An 18380-nucleotide genomic window follows, 5' to 3' on the forward strand; every position below is an offset into this window, starting at 1 on the left:
GAAAATTGAGGGACCGCTTTTTTGGACGCGGTAAACACACCACGTCGGAGACGCGTTCCAGGCACCATAGTGGAACTAACCTTTAGTGAAACATGACCACTCTTCCGAGATCGGCGGATGCCTTCCATTATTCAGAATAAGGTACTTGCCAAACAGCTCAAACTGCTACAGCTTTCTGATATGGACGTGGTGTCCATTCACCGTCTGCCATCAAGGAAAGATAAAACGCCGGGCGTAATCTGCCGCTTTGCAAGACAGGCTGATAGAGATAGATGGTGGGAAAGCAGGAAGAAGTTACGTGATTCGAATGACACTCTGTTTCTACTTGAAAACTTGACAAGACCGATCCCGTTCTCTACTTTTCGAAACGAAAGCCTGGACCAGAAGAAACAATTATAAATACATGTGGCACAGCAATGGCCGAGTGCATGTGCGCAAGTCTGACGGAAGCCGCGCGGTGGTAATCTCTAATATTGCCGACCTAGATAAGCTACGATAAGGAATGAGCAATCGACTATCTAGGGCAAGTACAGCCAGCGAATCACACTTACTTCCGATTTCTTCTGAAAGGCATCTAGGAAAACCTTTCCTGCGATCGTTTAAATGTTTTCACTTAAATATACGCCCAATTAAAAATAAAGAATCCAATCTCTGTCTTTTGATTGATAATTTAGGGCTGCAATTTGATGCAATATTGCTAAACGAGACATGGTCAACTGATGAAACAAATGTATTTCGTCTCCCATCGTATAAAACCTTTTATTTAAATCGCCCAAGTAGCCGCGGCGGTGGAGTATGTATTTTAGTAAAAAAAAAAAAAAAAAAAAAAAAAACAAGTTTGAAATATTGTCAGACTTTGCTGTAAATACGAGTGATTGTGAACTTCTGTCACTTCAAATACAAAACAGGGTAATTGTCGTTTGTTACCGGCCTCCCAGTGATATCGTAAATACATTCTTGGATTGCTTAGAATCAACTTTTGACTTTATTACAAAAAATCGTTTCAATTTCACCTGCGGCGGTGATATGAATATTAATATGCTAAAAAGTGACTCAACGAGGTCTAAACTAGACCTTTTACTAATGTCGCATAATTTGCGGAATTTCATTATGCTACCCACAAGAGTGACTGAGCACTCTTCATCTCTAATTGATCTGTTTTTAACAAATATAAGCTCGAACCAAGTAAAAGTAGGGGTGTTCGCCTGTGACCTAAGTGACCATCTACCAATATTTATCTGTTCGAAGGGGCACATAAAATTAAATTATTACAGTCTGCGCACCCAATACAGAAAATAACAGAAACACACCTGACCATCTTTCGTGATAAAATTGCACAAACAACTTGGGAAATTGTACTAAACCGTAATGACGCAAATGACGCCTATGATAAATTTCTCAGCCTTTTGAAACCGATATACGCAGCAAGTTTTCCTTGCGTACGTATTAGAAAAAGCATAAAAATTCGGAAGCCATGGGTTAGCTCCGAGCTTCTCGCAAGTATAGATGAAAAAAGAAAGCTGTACAGGCAATTTAATAAAACGAAAGACCTATAAATATTACGTAAGCTCAAAAGTTGTTGCAATCGTCTAGATAAAGAACGAAAAAAGGCAAGACGCGATTGCTTAGCAAATCAATTCATTTCTGCGGCAGGGTGCCGCAGAAATTAATTTTTCTCACATCAATGTGGGAAAAATTAAATGCCATCTTAAAGCATAATGTTTCCCCCGACAAAGTCAAGATAAGCACAAATAATGGTGAGTTATTTGGAAAAGAACTTGCAGATGGTTTTGACAAATATTTCGGGAATGTTGTCAATAACGAACTGTTGCATTGTGAACATTCCGTCCAACCCGAATTCTATTTTCTTAACCCTGTAAAGAAACAAGAAGTTATTACTACAATTATAAATTTAAGCAACAGTAAGGCTAAAGCCGCTGATGGATTTCAGATAAAACCAATTAAGCACGCTGTTCAACTTCTTGCACCTTACATAACTTACATATTTAACCTTTACCTTAGTCAGGCTGTTTTTCCTCGAAGAATGCAAGTTGCCCATATAAACGTGTTGTATAAGAAAGGTGATAAAAATGACACGGGAAACTACCGTCCAGTTTCAATACTTCTCATTTTTTCAAAAGCATTAGAAAGAATAATTTTAAACAGTTTTATTGACTTTGAGCAGAAGCATAACCTCCTAAATGAATCACAATTTGGTTTCCGTAAAGGACTCGGTACAAAGTCCGCATTTCTCGCGCAGAAAGAACTAATCTTGACTGCACTTGAGGAAGGAAAATTGGTTCTTGGTATCTTTGTAGATTTAATTAAAGCATTTGATTTTACAAATCATACTCTGCTTGCTCAAAAACTTCAACGTTATGGTTTCAGAGGGAAGGCTGCATTATTAATCATATCTTATCTACATCATCGTGTACAAACAGTCCGTATAGACGATCATTTCTCCGATCCACTTCCCGTTTCTTGGGGCGTACCACAGGAGAGTATTCTGGGTCCTTTTCTTTTCAATATGTATATAAATGGCATCGTATTTGTTGGATTAGATTTTAATATGATTATTTACGCCGACGATACCAGCATATTTATAACCGGAAAGATATATAATGAGGTAGTCGATAAAGCAAATTCGACGTTACAAAAACTACACGAATGGACGTGCCAAAAAAGCTTAAAAATAAATATAAACACAACTAAAGCCGTCGAGTCCTAATTCCTAGTAAAAATAAAAGTGTGATGTTAAATCAACCAATAATGCTAAATTCGACTCCCATTGCAGTTGTTTCTAGTTTTAAGGTACTAGGGGTTGTTTTTCAAGAAACTTTGTCGTGGGATAAACATATTGATTCCGTAACCGCTGAGCTGTAACAAATAGTCGGACTTGTTTATCGTAATCGGCATATTCTGCCACTAAAAATTATAATTTTAATTTATAATAGTTTGTTTTCATCTAGTTTTAAGTACTGTCACTTAGTCTGGGCATCCAAAACCCAAGCAAATCTACATAAAATACATGTCTTGTAAAAACGGGTCCTAAGAGTTGTTGAAAATATTCCGTCTTATTTTCATACACATGAGTCGTTCGTAAAATATAATGTATTGCCAATCTATAAAATGTACGATTATCGGCTTTCTAAAGCTTTTAAACAAGAGGTAAAAACTAAATCATCGTTTTTAAAAGGACTAGCTAACTAACAAAGTAATACTACAGCCTACACAACGCGCCATGGTGAGCCTTGGAATGTTAGCACTTATAGAACAATCTATGGACAGGAGAAGTTGAAAAACAAACAAACTGCGAAGGAATTAATAAATAGATTAGCTGCCGATAATTTCGAGCTTTTAGATATTACGTTTAAAGCATTGCGTTCTCATTTCAGCCCCCAGTCGACTTTTCTTATGTGAAAAATGCTGTGTAATATTATTAAAATTTGAAAGTTGTTGTGCATGTAGGTGATCTTGTTTTTTCTTGATAATGCTTTTCAGGATATCCTACAATTGCGTGGTTGTGACGTAATTTGACTGTGTCCATTGTTGCTTCTCTTTATACTTTTTATTTTGCTTTTTCTGTTCATGCTGTAATCTGTATGGCATATTGATTATTTTCTTCTTAGTGCTGCATAAATGCCAACGTGGGGGCCTGTGGCTTTGTCAAGCTGGTCTTGTGACCGCTTTTTCCGCAAGCCTCCAGTATCATGTACGCTGTACTTTATGCAAATAGAAATAAACAACAACAACAACCTTCCCGGGAATCCCCTTTCCGCGGTGCCGTATCTTGAGGCGAGATGCCCGGCGAATAGTAATAATTGCGGTTGTGTGGATATTTATGCAGCGTGTAGTTGGTCAGTCATTTCAAAGTTGTGACGGGTCACTCGCTGTATATGAGCAATTTAGCCGGTGCAGTACAACCGCTATCCTGGGTTCTTTAAAGGGATACTGAACCAAAGAATTTAGTGTTAATAATAAGTGTCGCACGTTCTTTCCACGAGCCAGCAGCCGCCGGTGTGCGCGAGCACACGCAACGAAATCGACGTCAAAGACCCCCATTCGCGCTTAAGAGGACAGTGAAATGCATGGGCTTCGGGCCAAACGAGAATGAATACAGGCTTTTCATCTCTACAAGTGAAATCTACGTGCTTGTTAGACCAATTAATCGCTTAGATTTTACACCAGACACCCCTCTGTAGATGAAAAACTTGTTTTTATTCTCCATTGGCCCGAAGCCCAAACATTTCACTGTCATCTTAATTCCGCGAATGGAGGTCTTTGACGTCATTTTTGTTGCGTGTGCTCGCGCACACCGGCGGCTGCTGGCTCGTGGAAAGAACGTGTGCCACTTATTATGGACACAAAATTCCTTGGTTCAGTATCCCTTTAACGTGCACCACGCAGTACTGATATACGACCGCACGCCGGTACGATGCTCATCGAGATCGAACGGGCAGACGTGGGGATTGAACCCAGGATGCCTGGGTTCTACAGCGCGAGCTTTCGCTCCTGGTGCTCCGAGCTGGTGTGCGCTAGCACACGCGGCCACCGATCCCCCTAATGCCCGGCAAGAATGGAAGTCCTGTGCGCGCGCCGAGGGCTGCAAGGCTGGATTCGGGTCGAATTCGCCGAAATCGGCAGAGCGACTTTTCTCTGATCCGGATCGAGATCTGAAGTGGGAGCTGACCCAAATTGACGTGTGAAACACTTCCATCTCGATCTCGATCGCCCAGTGAAATAGGCGCGCTCCACAAAAGTTGATCCCGGCGTTTTCCAAAACGACTAGGGAAATCAGCCATTAGAATACAACCCTCACCGAACTGTTCATGAGGCTGCTATAGACCGACACGCGAGCTTGACGTCACGGAGCTGCGACAAGCGCTGTGATCGCGCCGGAGCAAAATCACTTCTATCATGGGCTTTAGCCGGTGCAGGGCGGTGTGGGCAGAAGGGCGCACGTTTTGCTTGGGTGTCAAAGCAGTTTATGATGCCGCAAAGCTGTGTAGCCGTTAATTGCTCCGAAAGGTACAGCAAAGTAACGGAGTTAGTTTCCACATGTTTCTGGAGGACTCTGAAAGGCGCAGAAGGTGGATAATATCTGTGATCGAAAAGAATGGTTGCCTCGCGCGGAAGACCGTTTGTGCGGCAAACACTTTCTTGAAGGTAAGTGTGGCTTCCATTTGAATCTCCGTCCCCAGACTTGCTTATATACAAGGAAACCGTCGTCTGATCGAGAATGCCCAGATTATATTCCCAGTGTGTTCGCACACAAAGAACCGGCCAAGCGCTCGACGGTGGCTCGCTACGCCCGTGCTAACATGTGGAAGGAGATCGGCAGCAGAGCGGACAAAGCGTTACCTTTTGTCACGCCTTGTGGTCATGAGGGTAATCAAGAATGAGAGACGTTTACAAATCTCTGTAATGCGAAATTAGAGCGCAGCTCTTGAGGAGGAGAAGGGAGGGTATGCCCTTCCCCTCCTCCTCTACTCCTCCGCCTCCCCTCTTTCTTCCTCATTCTCCAATCCTCTTCTCCTCCTCCTCCGTAACCACCCCTCCTCCTCCTGCGCACCCTCCCATCCTCCTCCTCCGTATCCTCCCCTCATCCTCCACAACCTCCCCACCTCCCCCAGTTTCCCCGCTAAATTTAGCTGGAAAATTGACTCCCAGTCAGTCTTGGGTAGTAACGCGTTACTTGTAACGCGTTACTGTAATTTCGTTACTTTTTTGATAACTTGTAACTGTAACGAGTTACTTTTTTAAAATGTAACTTGTAACTCTACTTCTATTACTTTTTTCTGAGGTAACAATGAAAGTAACGACGTTACTTTTGTCGTTACTTTCCAGTGTTTTATGAATATTATATCACTGAGCGAGTACAATTTAGATATTCCTTGCACTTCTCAAATCGTCTATTCCGACATTTGGAGTGTCAAGTTTGCCTTGCACAAACTTGAGAATACGTTCTTTCTCACGAGTCACGACCCGAATATAGCCACGTGCAGATTTGATAAAAAAAACATCTAGTTATCTTTACGCACGCGCAGTGTACTTTGTGACTGAACACTTACATCTTAGTGTCTTGAAAAAAAAAATTGGGTTGTGTGTGTGTTTATACAGCCTAGAACTTGGTCTGCCTCACAGGGGCGACGAGTCTCCCAGCTGTAGATGAGAAATTTAGCCAGTGCGGTACAGCCGCAAGCCTGGGGTCTTTAACGTGCACCACGCAGTAGTGATACACGACCGCACGCCGGTACGATGCTCATCCAGATCGAAACGGGCAGGGGTGGGGCTCGAACCCAGGATCCCTGGGTTCTGCAGCGCGAGCTTTCGCTCCACGTGCTCCGAGCTGGTGTGCGCTAGACCACTCGGCCACCGATCCCCCCTCTTAGTGTCTTGAAGCACTATCTATGTTGTGGTTTTTCTTCTTTTTTTGTGTGTGAAAACGCTTTTTAATCGGGTGAATCAACCCTGAAACAACAATACACGCGGAGGGCACTGGGCATGTTCCGTATTTTGATTAGCGCCAGTACTCCGCACTGCGCATGTTTCGTATATTGATTTGCGCCACTACTCTGGCGAGGAAATTTTCAAACACTAATTTCGAGAAGCAACTTCTGCTAAGTTACAATATCAAGTAAAAGGCGTACTTTTTTATTTTATGCAATAAAACTTGGTGAGGGGCGTTTTCTAGTTTTTCCTATCTTTTTGTGTTATAATAACACAAAACTGACAAAAACAATAACACAGTAACTGAAAAGTAACGTCGTTACTTTTTAAAAGTAACTGTAACGAGTTACTTTTTTGTTGCGGTAACTGTAACGGTAACTTCGCTACTTTTTTCTGAAAGTAACTGTAACTGTAACGAATTACTTTTTAAAAGTAGGAAAATGAATTGATGTTGAGGTCACTGGGAGTCCCAGTGACCTCAACATCAATTCATTTTCCCCGCTAAATTTAGGGGGAAAATGACGTCACATGACTTCGTGTCACGTTACCCATGAACAAATTTAGTTGCTCCGCTAGATTTAGCAGGAAAATTGACATAATGTGACCTCACCACCAATTCGATTTCCCGGTGAATTTAGCGGGGTGTTTAAGCCGACGACGACGCCGACGCCGCTCTACGTGAAAACTGGCGGCTAAGAGCTGCGCTCTAAAATTTCACACCTTGACTGAAGGATGCTGTGTGTATTTATTCAATTAATAAACACACTTGCGCAGGCCCACAGTCTTCTGATCCTGCCGGCAAGGCGGAAACCGGCTCGAAGTAATCGTAGGCCTCGAGGGACTTGTACGCCTGCGCCGTGTCGGCCGTAAACTAACTTGACGAAAAAAAAAAAAAAAACACGAAATAAGTGACGACGTGAGCCGTCGACGTCGGTGGCTGCAACTTCACGTCGGAACTCCAACAGGCCTTGTTTATGGCGTACCGATGGTCGGAGGTAACGCCGTCCACGTACAGTTTGTCTCGATACCGCTGCCGTTCAGGCTCGGGTAGCGAGCTCAAATAGTCGGGCAGAACATACGACACACGTTGGCCTCAAATAGGACGCACGAATAAATCTAGAAGCGTCTCTACATCGTCAACAGCGAGCGCATGCCACACAACGCACTGGCGAAAACACAGAGAGCCTGTCCGCTTCTTCCCACATAACTTCTGCGCATGCGCAGCCTTCCGGCCGTGTTGGTAAACAGAACCGCGCCGCGTGTCGGTCTTGTTTCCTTTCGTTATCAGTCAAGTGTGTTCCGTATCTGTCATGTGGGACGAAAAAATAATAAACATTTCAACCTGGAATATGCGAGAAAATATAAGTGCGGCAAAACAAGAATGTGTGACAATCACGCATTTTTCGTAAACAACCTTCCAGCGGCGTGGAGAGATTAAAACGATGTTTTACTGCATACCAGAAGAGACGACATTCAACCTGGCTGCGCCCTTGTCGAAAAGATGTTACGCACTCCTTACCAGTCTTGTACACGTTACTAAAAAAAGTAATCGATTACAATTACTATTACTCTTGGCTAAAAAGTATTCGATTAGATTACTTGATTACTCGACGGCAAAAGTAATTGGACATTACTTAAAGAAGTAATCGTTACTTTGCCTATTATTTTATTGTGTGAAGACACATCTTTAGCGCTCATAACAATGAACTACTTCCAACCTATATTTCACATTTGCACAAGTATTGAAGAAGAAAAATTGACTCCTTCTTCGTGGTCGTTGCACCTTCACAGTGCGGACACAAGCATAGAATTCGTTTGAAGACGTTTAATGATTTGGGCGTTCGCCAGTGTGTGTGTGTGGGGGGGGGGGGGGGGGGGGGGGGGGGGGGGGGGGAGCGGAGGGGGTTCTAGATCTTGTTAAGCTTGAGCAAGGGTTGTCGCTCAAAGTATGCGTCGCTCATTTTATTATTCATATGTGGATGAGCTCGCATGTTATACAAAAGAGCACCAGCTCCAGGATTTGAAACGGATCATGTGTAGTATCCATTAGCGGAAGAGATCGTCCCGACCCCTTCTCAACTCGAAACATTGCTTGTCACAAAGACCACGTAGGGGAAATGGGGAAATATTTCAACTGCCTTTGTTATATTTTGCATCCGCTTTAGGCATTCTTCGGTTCTGGTTCTCCTAAGGGCTGCGAGTAGGTACCCTAAGCAGGATTTTTTTATTTTTTTATTTCTGTGTGTGTGTGCGTGAGGGCGCTAGTTTGGACGAACGACTCATAAAGCTACATTCTGCTTCCTCAAACTTCACCCTGAATGACCTTTGTCACGCAATGTGGCTTTCCTGGGGCTTCCCACTCCCAGTCCCAGCTCGAAAAAAAACAAAAAAAAAAAAAAAAACGGACATTCCACAGAAACTGTACATAGAAAGAGATTGACCTCGTTTCCTACAGCTCCGCAAAAATCTTTCTTTTTTCCGTCCGAAAATAAAAAAAAGCAAATTTTATTTTTGTCATTTCATAAAAAAAGGCGTGTGCGGGAAGGGGGGGGGGGGGGGGGGGGTTTCGTGGAAAAATTGTAACGGTTACAAGTAATTTTATTACTTCAAAAGGTAATCAGATTACTCTTGTGATTACTGCCTGATAAAAGTAATCAACTGATTACAAAATTACTCCAAAAAGTAATCGATTACAAGTAATTTGATTACTTGTAGTACGGACGGTACAAGTCTGCTCCTTACCTTGTTGCCATCTCTTATCAGTATCGGGAAGTTTTCCAAGTATTCGGGTTCAGGGAGCTTGGTGAACACCATGTCTGTGTCCTGTTTTCTTCAACATAACTTCTAAAAAGCCGCTCTATTATGGGCCTCCTAGGCGGTGCCATTCTAAAGAACGTAGCGCCGTCTGTTTTCATTCCGGGTACTTCGGAGCTCTGGAGCCGTCCGGTAGAGTCCGGCTGACTGACCGCCATTTGGGGACTGTTTTATCCGGATGGAGTGTGCACTGCGTTTCCCACTGGTCCTATCGAAAATTGACTTGCTGTTTTGAGTTTTGTTTTCTCCTAAAGACATGATAGCGTGGAATTTAATTATCGCATTAGCATTAATTTACGGTTAAACCCCCCCCCCCCTCCCCCCCGCACTTTTGTTTTATACAAATGGCGCATTCGCGTGGATCTTTCTGCGCGCTCTCGAGCGCCCTACCATGGACCAACTAGCCCAAACCAAAGTTTTAATGAGTCTTAATTAGGGGTGTCGCGAACTTTTGTCGAACCAGATTTTTTGGTCGAACTTTCGGGGTTCGACTGGGTCGACCGGTTCGACGAACCTTCGAACTTTTCACCAGATTCGACCGGTTCGACTTTGTGGACAGTGTGGCCAGACCTTGATACAAGTATGTCTAGGTTTGGAAAATTTTTTTAATGAAAAGGTTTTTTTTATTTCATAAACAATTGCAATTAAAATAAACTAATTCTAATCACTAAAAAAGTTAACTTCATTTCTTGTACTGTATTAACTGAAATAACCAATGCATTCGCGAGTTATTGTTCTTCGGTTTATTCTTGCAGCCAAACTGGACTGCCTGTGCACGGCGTCAGCGATAATGCCAGAGATCGCCTGTCAATTATATCTTTTGAAATTACTGATATTGAACTTTCTATCAGGAAACTGAAGCCAAAGTTATCAGTTGCATTTGACGGCATTCCAAGCTTCATTGTTAAAGGATGCTCCTCTATTTTTGCGCCCGTCTTAACGCATATTTTTAACTTGTCGTTGCAGAGCCTTACATTTCCTTCCCTGTGAAAGTACTTTATTACTGTGCCAGTACATAAGAATGGCAGAACGGATGACGTAAAAAATTACAGACCTGTGTCGTTACTATTTTCCTTTGCTAAGGTCTATGAAATTGTTTTATTTGAGCGCATTTCAAACTCTTTAAGCATAAGATAAGCCCTTCACAGCGCGGCTTTTGCGTGGAAGGTCTTTGAGACAAATCTGGTGTCTTTTTTTAATTTTGTTTCGCCTACTGTGTGTCAACGTGGACAGGTAGACGTTGTATATTTTGACCTTTCTAAGGCTTTTGATCAGGTAAACCATTCGCTCCTTGTACACAAAATTGCTGTTCTTTTCTAATTTTTGTTCGCAGCTTGAGTTATTTTGCTTTCTTACTTTTTTTGAAGGGAAGGAACTGGCTAGAAGACGACTGTTCGCGCGTTTTTGGAAGCCTTCCCGCTGGGAAAAAGTTCAATATAGCCAATATGTTGTTCGTTATAAAAAAGTACTTTTTACATGCATCTTTATTTAAATTTTCCGTGAGTTCGATATCGACAATAATCAGCTGTACGTGGGTTTGTTCTAGACGGTTTTCACTGTATACTTCTCTTTCCTGCCACCGCGATGTCACCGTGGGAAAGTTATTGCAGGGTTCTTTCCGTTGACCTCGGATGAACTGTGATCTTTTGAAATACCAGATTTTCTTGAATATCTGATCCTCAGACATTGCTTCGCTCTGCTTGGGAGCTGAACACAAATCCGTTTTGTGAACATAAATCTAAGCTTTGTTCGGAGCTTAGCGTTTGTAATTTTGTGATTTTCTTCCCCACGATCCAAGGTTATAATGTTTGTTCTGAACCTCTATCCCACATATATTTGCTTCGACTTTATATATGCAGGTGTTGCTCTATATTTTTTGTAAAGGATTCCAAAACATCGACGCGCAAACGTCAAATTAACATAAAAAACAAGCTCTAAAAATAATCCTATGGTACTTGTCTGACGTTTAAAAATGGGAAGCAGATATGTTTCCTACCAAGCGTCACCCAAAGTCAATAAAATATCGATCTAGCTGCCAAGCAACTGTTTTATTCAAAATCAATGCTGCACTCCGCTTACATTTATGCCTCATAGCCCGGCATAAGCGTCGTCACGATGCACGAAACAATTTGTGTGGCCATTAAAAAAAAACAAAAAAAGACATTTATATGCCATTGTTTTTAACGGTGAAAGGTGTTTTAGTTTTAAATACAACAGTTACGGGCGTTGTAAGTAGGGATCAGCATGGAACTGGTGCAGCATGTAAATGTGCCGCACCCATATTTATTTCGTTTGACAGACTGCGCATACTCTCTTTCGACGCTTAATTTCTTTTTTTCTTTTTGTTTTTTGCAAGAGCGTAGACAGCGCAATGCCCTCCTGTTAATTCCGTCCTCGAATATGACAAAGTACGCGAAACAAGCCGTTAAATTCATAAAACGACGCACAATAGTACCTGAAAGGCTTGCACCGCTATGCTGCGCACATGCTAACACGACCGTTTCTAACAGTCCCTTCGGGGGATCAGACGACGTTTTGATAGAAATGATAAGCGTTCAGCTCTGGTCTGAGGGAATCCTCTCCGTCCGCTCCCCCCCCCCCCCCCCCCCCCCCACCCTCTGTCTTTCTCTTTCTCTCGCTGCCTTTCTCGCTCTCTTCTTTTTGATGGAATGGTTTATAAACACTGACTTTTTGTCTGATACAAAAATTGCTATTGAAAAACACAAAATACATGGGAAAAAATTAATCCCTCCCAAAATACTCATGAACTTGAAGGAAAGTAGACCCCGAAAATTTAAACCCTACTCGAAAAGTAACGTGAGAAAACCAGTAAGCAAAGGGTCCTTTGTGAATAGGCCTCGGCTCGTCTAATGGCGTTACTTACGTTAAAGGCTTCCTTGATGCCTCCGTTGTCGGCGATGTTCTCACCCTGTGTGTTCACGCCGTTTATCTGTACGAGGGGAGAGAGGCTCGGGTCAGGTCGCCACCATGACAGCGACTCTAGCCGCTCATTCACACTGGAAGCGGATCCGCGTTCTCAAAGCGGTTGCGAACGCGGTTGTATACAGGTCTAGTACAATTGCACGCGCACTCGATGACATCAAGTGCGCGTGCTATTGTACTGGATCATTATACAACCGCGTTCGCAACCGCTTTGCGAACGCGGATCCGCTTCCAGTGTGAATGAGCGGTAAACGTGATGAGTGCGTCGCCTCCCCCTTAGAGCATAGGACAAGTCAGTTGTCAAAAAGCCCGGAGAGAAAATAAATAAAAAATTTTATTATTGAGAGTTAAGCTTTCTTAAGATAAAGTCATCTCAGAAGGTGGGACTGAAAAATGCAGTTTCACGGATACTCAAAGTCACAGCGAAGTAGGTGTTAGAAGCTTAGGGCTGTCGCACTCTCCACAACCATTATTTATTTTCCCTCTTTCTAGACTTTGAGAATATGTATACATCGACAAGTTGACCTAACCTGAGGACTTGCTGGTACTGGTTAAATACTTTATTGGGATAATTGAGCGTGCGAATTGCAGTCAATCTCCTTGATAAAGAGCTCCATGGGACTGGCAAAAAATGTTCGTTGTACAAGTCACTTCGTTCCAGAGTTTAGGACGAAAATTAGAACATGTGAAACCAAAATACAAGTAGGTCTACCGCGTAGAGGCAAACTTGCGCAAAATAAGCTCCCATGAGACTAAACCTTAGTGCAGAGTGAAAACATTGCCACATGAAGCGCATGTGAAGGCGCCAGTCGTAGGGCAGAGCCGTTTATATTCTGAGAGGCGGATGGGTGGAGCTTGCGACCGGCAAAATCTAGCTCGAACAAGCCAACCTCGCAATAACACCAAATAAGGTGCGTTTTCGTTTAGCGCTCTGCACAAGCCACATGGATATTTTGTTTGGGCTGTAAGTGATCACTGCATTTAAGTAACGCGCACGTTTTATCCATCTTCAATAAGAATAGTCACACATTAGCATTTGTTCGTTTGTTTTCAGACAAAAAAATGCGAAAAAAGTCACGAAATTTAGAGCACGGGTTCCCAGTTTCTGCGAAGCAAACACTTTCTATTGTGTCACGGGAATCGTGGCGGTGGTGGGGATATATAAAAATAATATTCAAGATAAAAAGGGAATGAAACACGGCAATATGTTTGGAGCTCGTTCCAGATAAGAAAGTGCGACACATTTATTGCGTGGAAAGAGCCAAAAGTGCTTACGTTAACGAAATACCCTTTCAGTGCGTTGACATGTCACTGCAGATATGGGGTGGAATCGAGAGTGGATCATGAATTATCAGCACAATATGGCGAGGAAACTAAAGCCACTGGACCCTGGGGAGGTAGCTTCATTGCCTTCCCTGCCCGTTAGTCGGATGCAAACATATACTAATAATATACAGACGACCCTACCTTGCAAGGAGTTCGGTCTCAGTTGCCATGGCAACCGCATTTCGTTCCATTCAAATCCTCGAAAGGGTTGTTCTGAACCAGTCGCACCAAGATCGCTATGGAGCATCATCGTACAGAAGCGTTCCACGCCAATGTAAGCGCCTTTGTCGCTGCGCAACAGTCAACTTAAAGATCATGCTTATCTCCACAGATCTTTTTGAATGGTATTATTGTTCTCGCGTATTTCAAGACTGGAAAATTATTTCTTATTACAACCAAGCACCGACAACCATATGGAGAGCTTGGTGCTAATTTCTCGGGATTCATTAGCCTGAACGCCGCATTTGCTAGTACGCTCCTTGTGAGTTTCTCAGTCCATGCGAATGGCGTGCAAACCAGTTTTTGTTTACTCATTGATTTCTATGGGTGATGTGGCGATTCCTTCGTGCAACAGAACACAGGAAGGCTACAAGTGCGAACACTTAGCCACTTCTACAGCACGAGGAAGCATGAAATACACGCATTCCAAGGTTTTGCATTGCGAACGTGACATCTTATCCGTTCCCGCCCCCCCCCCCCCCCCCCCAAAAAAAAAAAAAAAAAAAAGTAAATAATAAAAACAAAAATAGCGTAGTTCTGCTCTACACTCTGGGAGTCGAAGTTCGCTGCCAATAGCACATAAAAATAATTCCGGAGGATCAATAACAGCGTCAGGTACAACTGAGGAAAAGAGCAAAACAAACGCCAGACAACACACAAAACAAAATACTAACTGCGCATGTGCAGTTGTAAGAAGCGCTTTAAGGGAAGGAGTATGTGCTACGTACTCATCTGTTTAAAGAAGATATCAATTTCTAAAATCACCAACGAAGCGGCGCGTACGTACTCGTAATAAACGCAACTGCTCTCACGTTCAAGGTGCCTTCGGCTACCGTGTAGTTCCCGTACTGCTCCACGATGCACTGAGCCCTCTGGCGGAACTTGAGGTCTGTCTCGGGCTCCCACCAGTTGAGATTGTGGCCGTCCTTGTCGAACTGGCGCCCTGTGGAGCCGACACCGAAGTGCACGAGTGAACGGCAGAGCGGGGGACACCAGCTCAGAGCCCGCCCTGATTTCTTGTGAAAAGAACCTGCCTGAACCGACTGTGGTCAACTACACCTAAAATAATCAAAACCCGTTCACTTCTACGTCATCACAGTGAGATGAAGCGCAGACGCTGATTGGACACGAGTGCTACGTCAGTGTTCGGCAGGGACTCGGGTCCAGAGAATGCGCCGAAGGACACTCGGTGTCGCGCTCGGGACTACCATTTGCTGAGTTGGCGCCATCCGAGCGGGATGACGTTACGTGGAGTTAGAGGAGGCTGCGCACAGGCTTTCATAATCTAGTTGCTGTTGGCTTAATGTGACCACGTACCTTCATCGTCGAAGCCGTGCGTAATTTCGTGGCCAATGATAGAGCCAATTGCGCCGTAATTCAGGTAGCTAGGGGGAAAGGAGATGGGTTAGCCAGGGGCATTTCGACGACAGCTCAGGAAAATTGTCTCACTTGGGCCGATCTTTCGAGAAGAAGACTCCCTGCAGGATGCCGGCTGGGAAAACTGCGCACAAAGAAACAAGTCCTCGTGTGAGCTGGACAAGAATGACGAAAATAATCCCTGGAGAAGGGGAACAAGAGGGACAAAGTGTATCGACAACCATCATGAGATGTGCGAGACCCGCCAGTTTCACTTCAATATTGTCCAATATTATGCAAAAATTATGCCACGTTGCTCTGCCTCATACTGTATCGGGGAGGGTTATCTTGCAACGTTGCGACTACTGCGACTGTCCGATTACTATCACCGTTCGGATGACATTGCCGTGAAACGTTTAGACTGCCTGCACACTCGACCTTGGTTATGGTGTTATCGGTTAGGCAAAGACTGCTATACTTCGTTTCAGCTTCGGTCCGAGCACGGTCAATGTTATGAGCCGAAGGGCCAATCAAACAGCGAAAGAGGCACAACGTCATGGCGTGCTCTTTGCGCTTGATAGGACTAGCCGGCGGAGGAGCACGCACAGAGAGACGGCGGATACCGGCTGGTCCTATCAACTGCAGAGAGCACGCCATGACGTTGTGCCTCTTTCGCTGTTTGATTGGCCCTTCGGCTCATAACATTGTCCGCGCTCGGACCGAAGCTGAAACGAAGTATAGCCGTCACGTCTCCTAAACTAAACAAGTTTACGCATCTGCTCTAACATTCCGGCTGAGGTCACTCTGCCCTTATAATTATAGTCTTCCTTGGTACTGGTGGACCCATTATATCCAACGATTTTAACCGGAATGAATTGCTCATATAAAGTATATTCATGTGCGAGCCAGGGAAGTCAGGGTACATCACAGTCTTTACGTTCGTGACAGCAGACATCCACGGCCGCTCGGGTCGGACTATGAAGCAAATCTTTCCCTGGTTCAAGGGACACCGCACTTTGCATTTTGAGTGTGGTGTCGTGCATGATTATCATGGTTGAAAAAAACCCGAGACTGCGGGTAAACGACACAACACTAAAAAGTCTCTGACTTACCCGCAGTCTCGGGGTTTTTTCAACCATGTGCAATGTACACCAGCTCGTTTGCGCCCTTACCTTTTTTTCATGATTATCAATTGTCGCACCAAGACACAGTCGAAAGAGAAGAAAGAGAAAAGCAAAACTGCAGTCTCCCGGTTTTAATTTTTTTTTTACCCTGTGGGAGAACAAACAGGAGTGTGCAAGAAGACTGGACCGCTTTGCATAAGAACGTGAATGACGCATCAACAAAAAATATCGACGAACGTCTCGATAAGTACCGGATATGTTCACTTCTCATGTAAATTTCGGCACAGTTGACTTTTGTCCGACATTTTAATCCGAGCTACTGTTCTAAAATGCGTCTTTGGCGCATTTTGGCACGGGAACAGCAACGCGATGCGGCTCGCTAACACCGTGCGCTTGCTTGTGCAGGTCACGGCATGCATCCAGTCCCTCGGAGCCAGCACGAACCTTCCGCGTTCCCAGAGCCAGTGTTCGACGACGCACGGATACAGCGGTGATACTACTATCATCCAACCTTTTTGTTTTCTACTGGACGGTTTGTGCCAGAACCTCCCTCTCCCAAGCAAGGCAACTGCATATCTACGGCTGGCATCTGCTCGGCTCCTCCAGTGGGCACGGGAACAGCAACGCGATGCGGCTCGCTAACACCGTGCGCTTGCTTGTGCAGGTTAGTACTTGTTCCACCCTTTTGTACGCAAAGAAATCTAACAATCTATGGTTGATGTGGTTCCCGTGCCCAGGGATTTGGCTGTCTTTGCTTGAGCAGTGTGTTAACGCGGTCGGCCAACTTATTGTACTGTCCGGGGACGTAGAGCTGAATCCCGGCCCCACGCCGTCTCAGGTGTCTCAGGAACATAGGTTCCATGACAGAGGCACAACTAAAATAATTTAATGATATGTTCACTCTCTTACAAAGTGTCAATGCCCGTACGATAAAAATGAATAATGAGCAGTCAGACTTAATCAAATCCGTAAATGAGATTAAAATAAATCAGATATTAATTCAGGGTAAAGTCACGGAAATCAATAAGAGACTAACTGCCGTCGAGACTAAAAGCACAGCTTGTGGGGTCGTCCAACAAGAACTAGTAACGTTGCGTCAACAAGTTGGGTCCCTTTTAAATGATAATTCCACGTTGAAGGTTAGTCAAGCAGAAAAAGAAGATAGGTTTCGACGGGATAATTAGCTTTTTTTATGGCTTGGATGACGCTCAGTCGGAAACTTGGGCTCAAACAGAAGGTAAATTGCTGAATGCTATAGCGACTCCTGTCAACCTGGTCATTCCTAGTGACACCATTGAGCGAGCGCACAGGCTTGGCGCATTCTCAGTCAATAAATGCAGACCGATTATAGTCAAATTATCGTCATTTAAAACGAAGCAACAAATTTTATTTTCAAGTGCTAAACTGAAGTCTAGCGGCATAACTGCCAGCGAAGATTTTTCACCCGCTACGAGGCATGCTAAGAAGAAGCTTGTGAAATTTGGCAAATCACACAACGGTACATTTAAATTGCGCTATAATAAGCTCTTTATGAACAACAAGTGTTCTAGTTATAATCCCCTTATCAACAGCGTCTGTGAGCTTGCAGACACGCCTAGTATTCAGGTTTATCAAAAACCAGCTGATAACGACGTAACTGCTTCGGCTTCCAACGCCCGGCAATGACGAGTCGTGAGGGGAAGTGGCTTGTCATCGTTGCCAAAACAAGTTTCCGTTCTGTTTACTAATATTCGTAGCATTCTTCCAAAAAGGGACGATTTATGTTCTGTTATCGATTCCACTGATGCTGACATAATCGTTTTGACTGAAACCTGGCTTTCCGCAAAGGCAGCGTTGGGACGCTTATGGGCCCGCAGCTAGTGCTTATAAGACGGCCATTACGAACGCCAAAGATGTGTTTTTTAATGTTACCTGCCAGCATGCGGATTAATAATCCCAAACAATTCTGGAACTCTGTAAATAAGAATGATAAGTGTGCTGTGTCTCTCAGAAATACTGATGGTGGTTATATTCCTAGCAGTGATTGTGCAAGTGTCTTCAACGTTTTCTTCCTCTGATTTATTGTATTCCTCAATTTTCTACCAATGCCTAATTTCCAATGGATCTAATTTGTATTGACACTATAGGCATAACCAATGTGATAGATAC

At 43.8% G+C, this 18380-nt stretch overlaps 1 protein-coding gene across 1 annotated transcript in view; it reads right to left on the reverse strand.

The window, feature by feature from the left end:
- The window catches only part of LOC120836842 (neprilysin-2-like), a 141329-nt gene that overhangs the window by 17217 nt on the left and 105732 nt on the right, over positions 1 to 18380 (reverse strand). Inside the window, exons 10-13 of the mRNA XM_042290266.1 lie at positions 15202 to 15253; positions 15070 to 15137; positions 14565 to 14695; positions 12149 to 12214 (exon numbers count right to left, since the gene is read on the reverse strand). Coding sequence (XP_042146200.1) covers positions 12149 to 12214; positions 14565 to 14695; positions 15070 to 15137; positions 15202 to 15253 — 317 coding nt within the window. The remainder of the gene's footprint in view (positions 1 to 12148; positions 12215 to 14564; positions 14696 to 15069; positions 15138 to 15201; positions 15254 to 18380) is intronic.

The sequence above is a fragment of the Ixodes scapularis genome, unplaced genomic scaffold (genome assembly GCF_016920785.2).
Source record: "Ixodes scapularis isolate PalLabHiFi unplaced genomic scaffold, ASM1692078v2 PGA_scaffold1__304_contigs__length_218370807, whole genome shotgun sequence".
NCBI classification, from domain to species: domain Eukaryota; kingdom Metazoa; phylum Arthropoda; class Arachnida; order Ixodida; family Ixodidae; genus Ixodes; species Ixodes scapularis.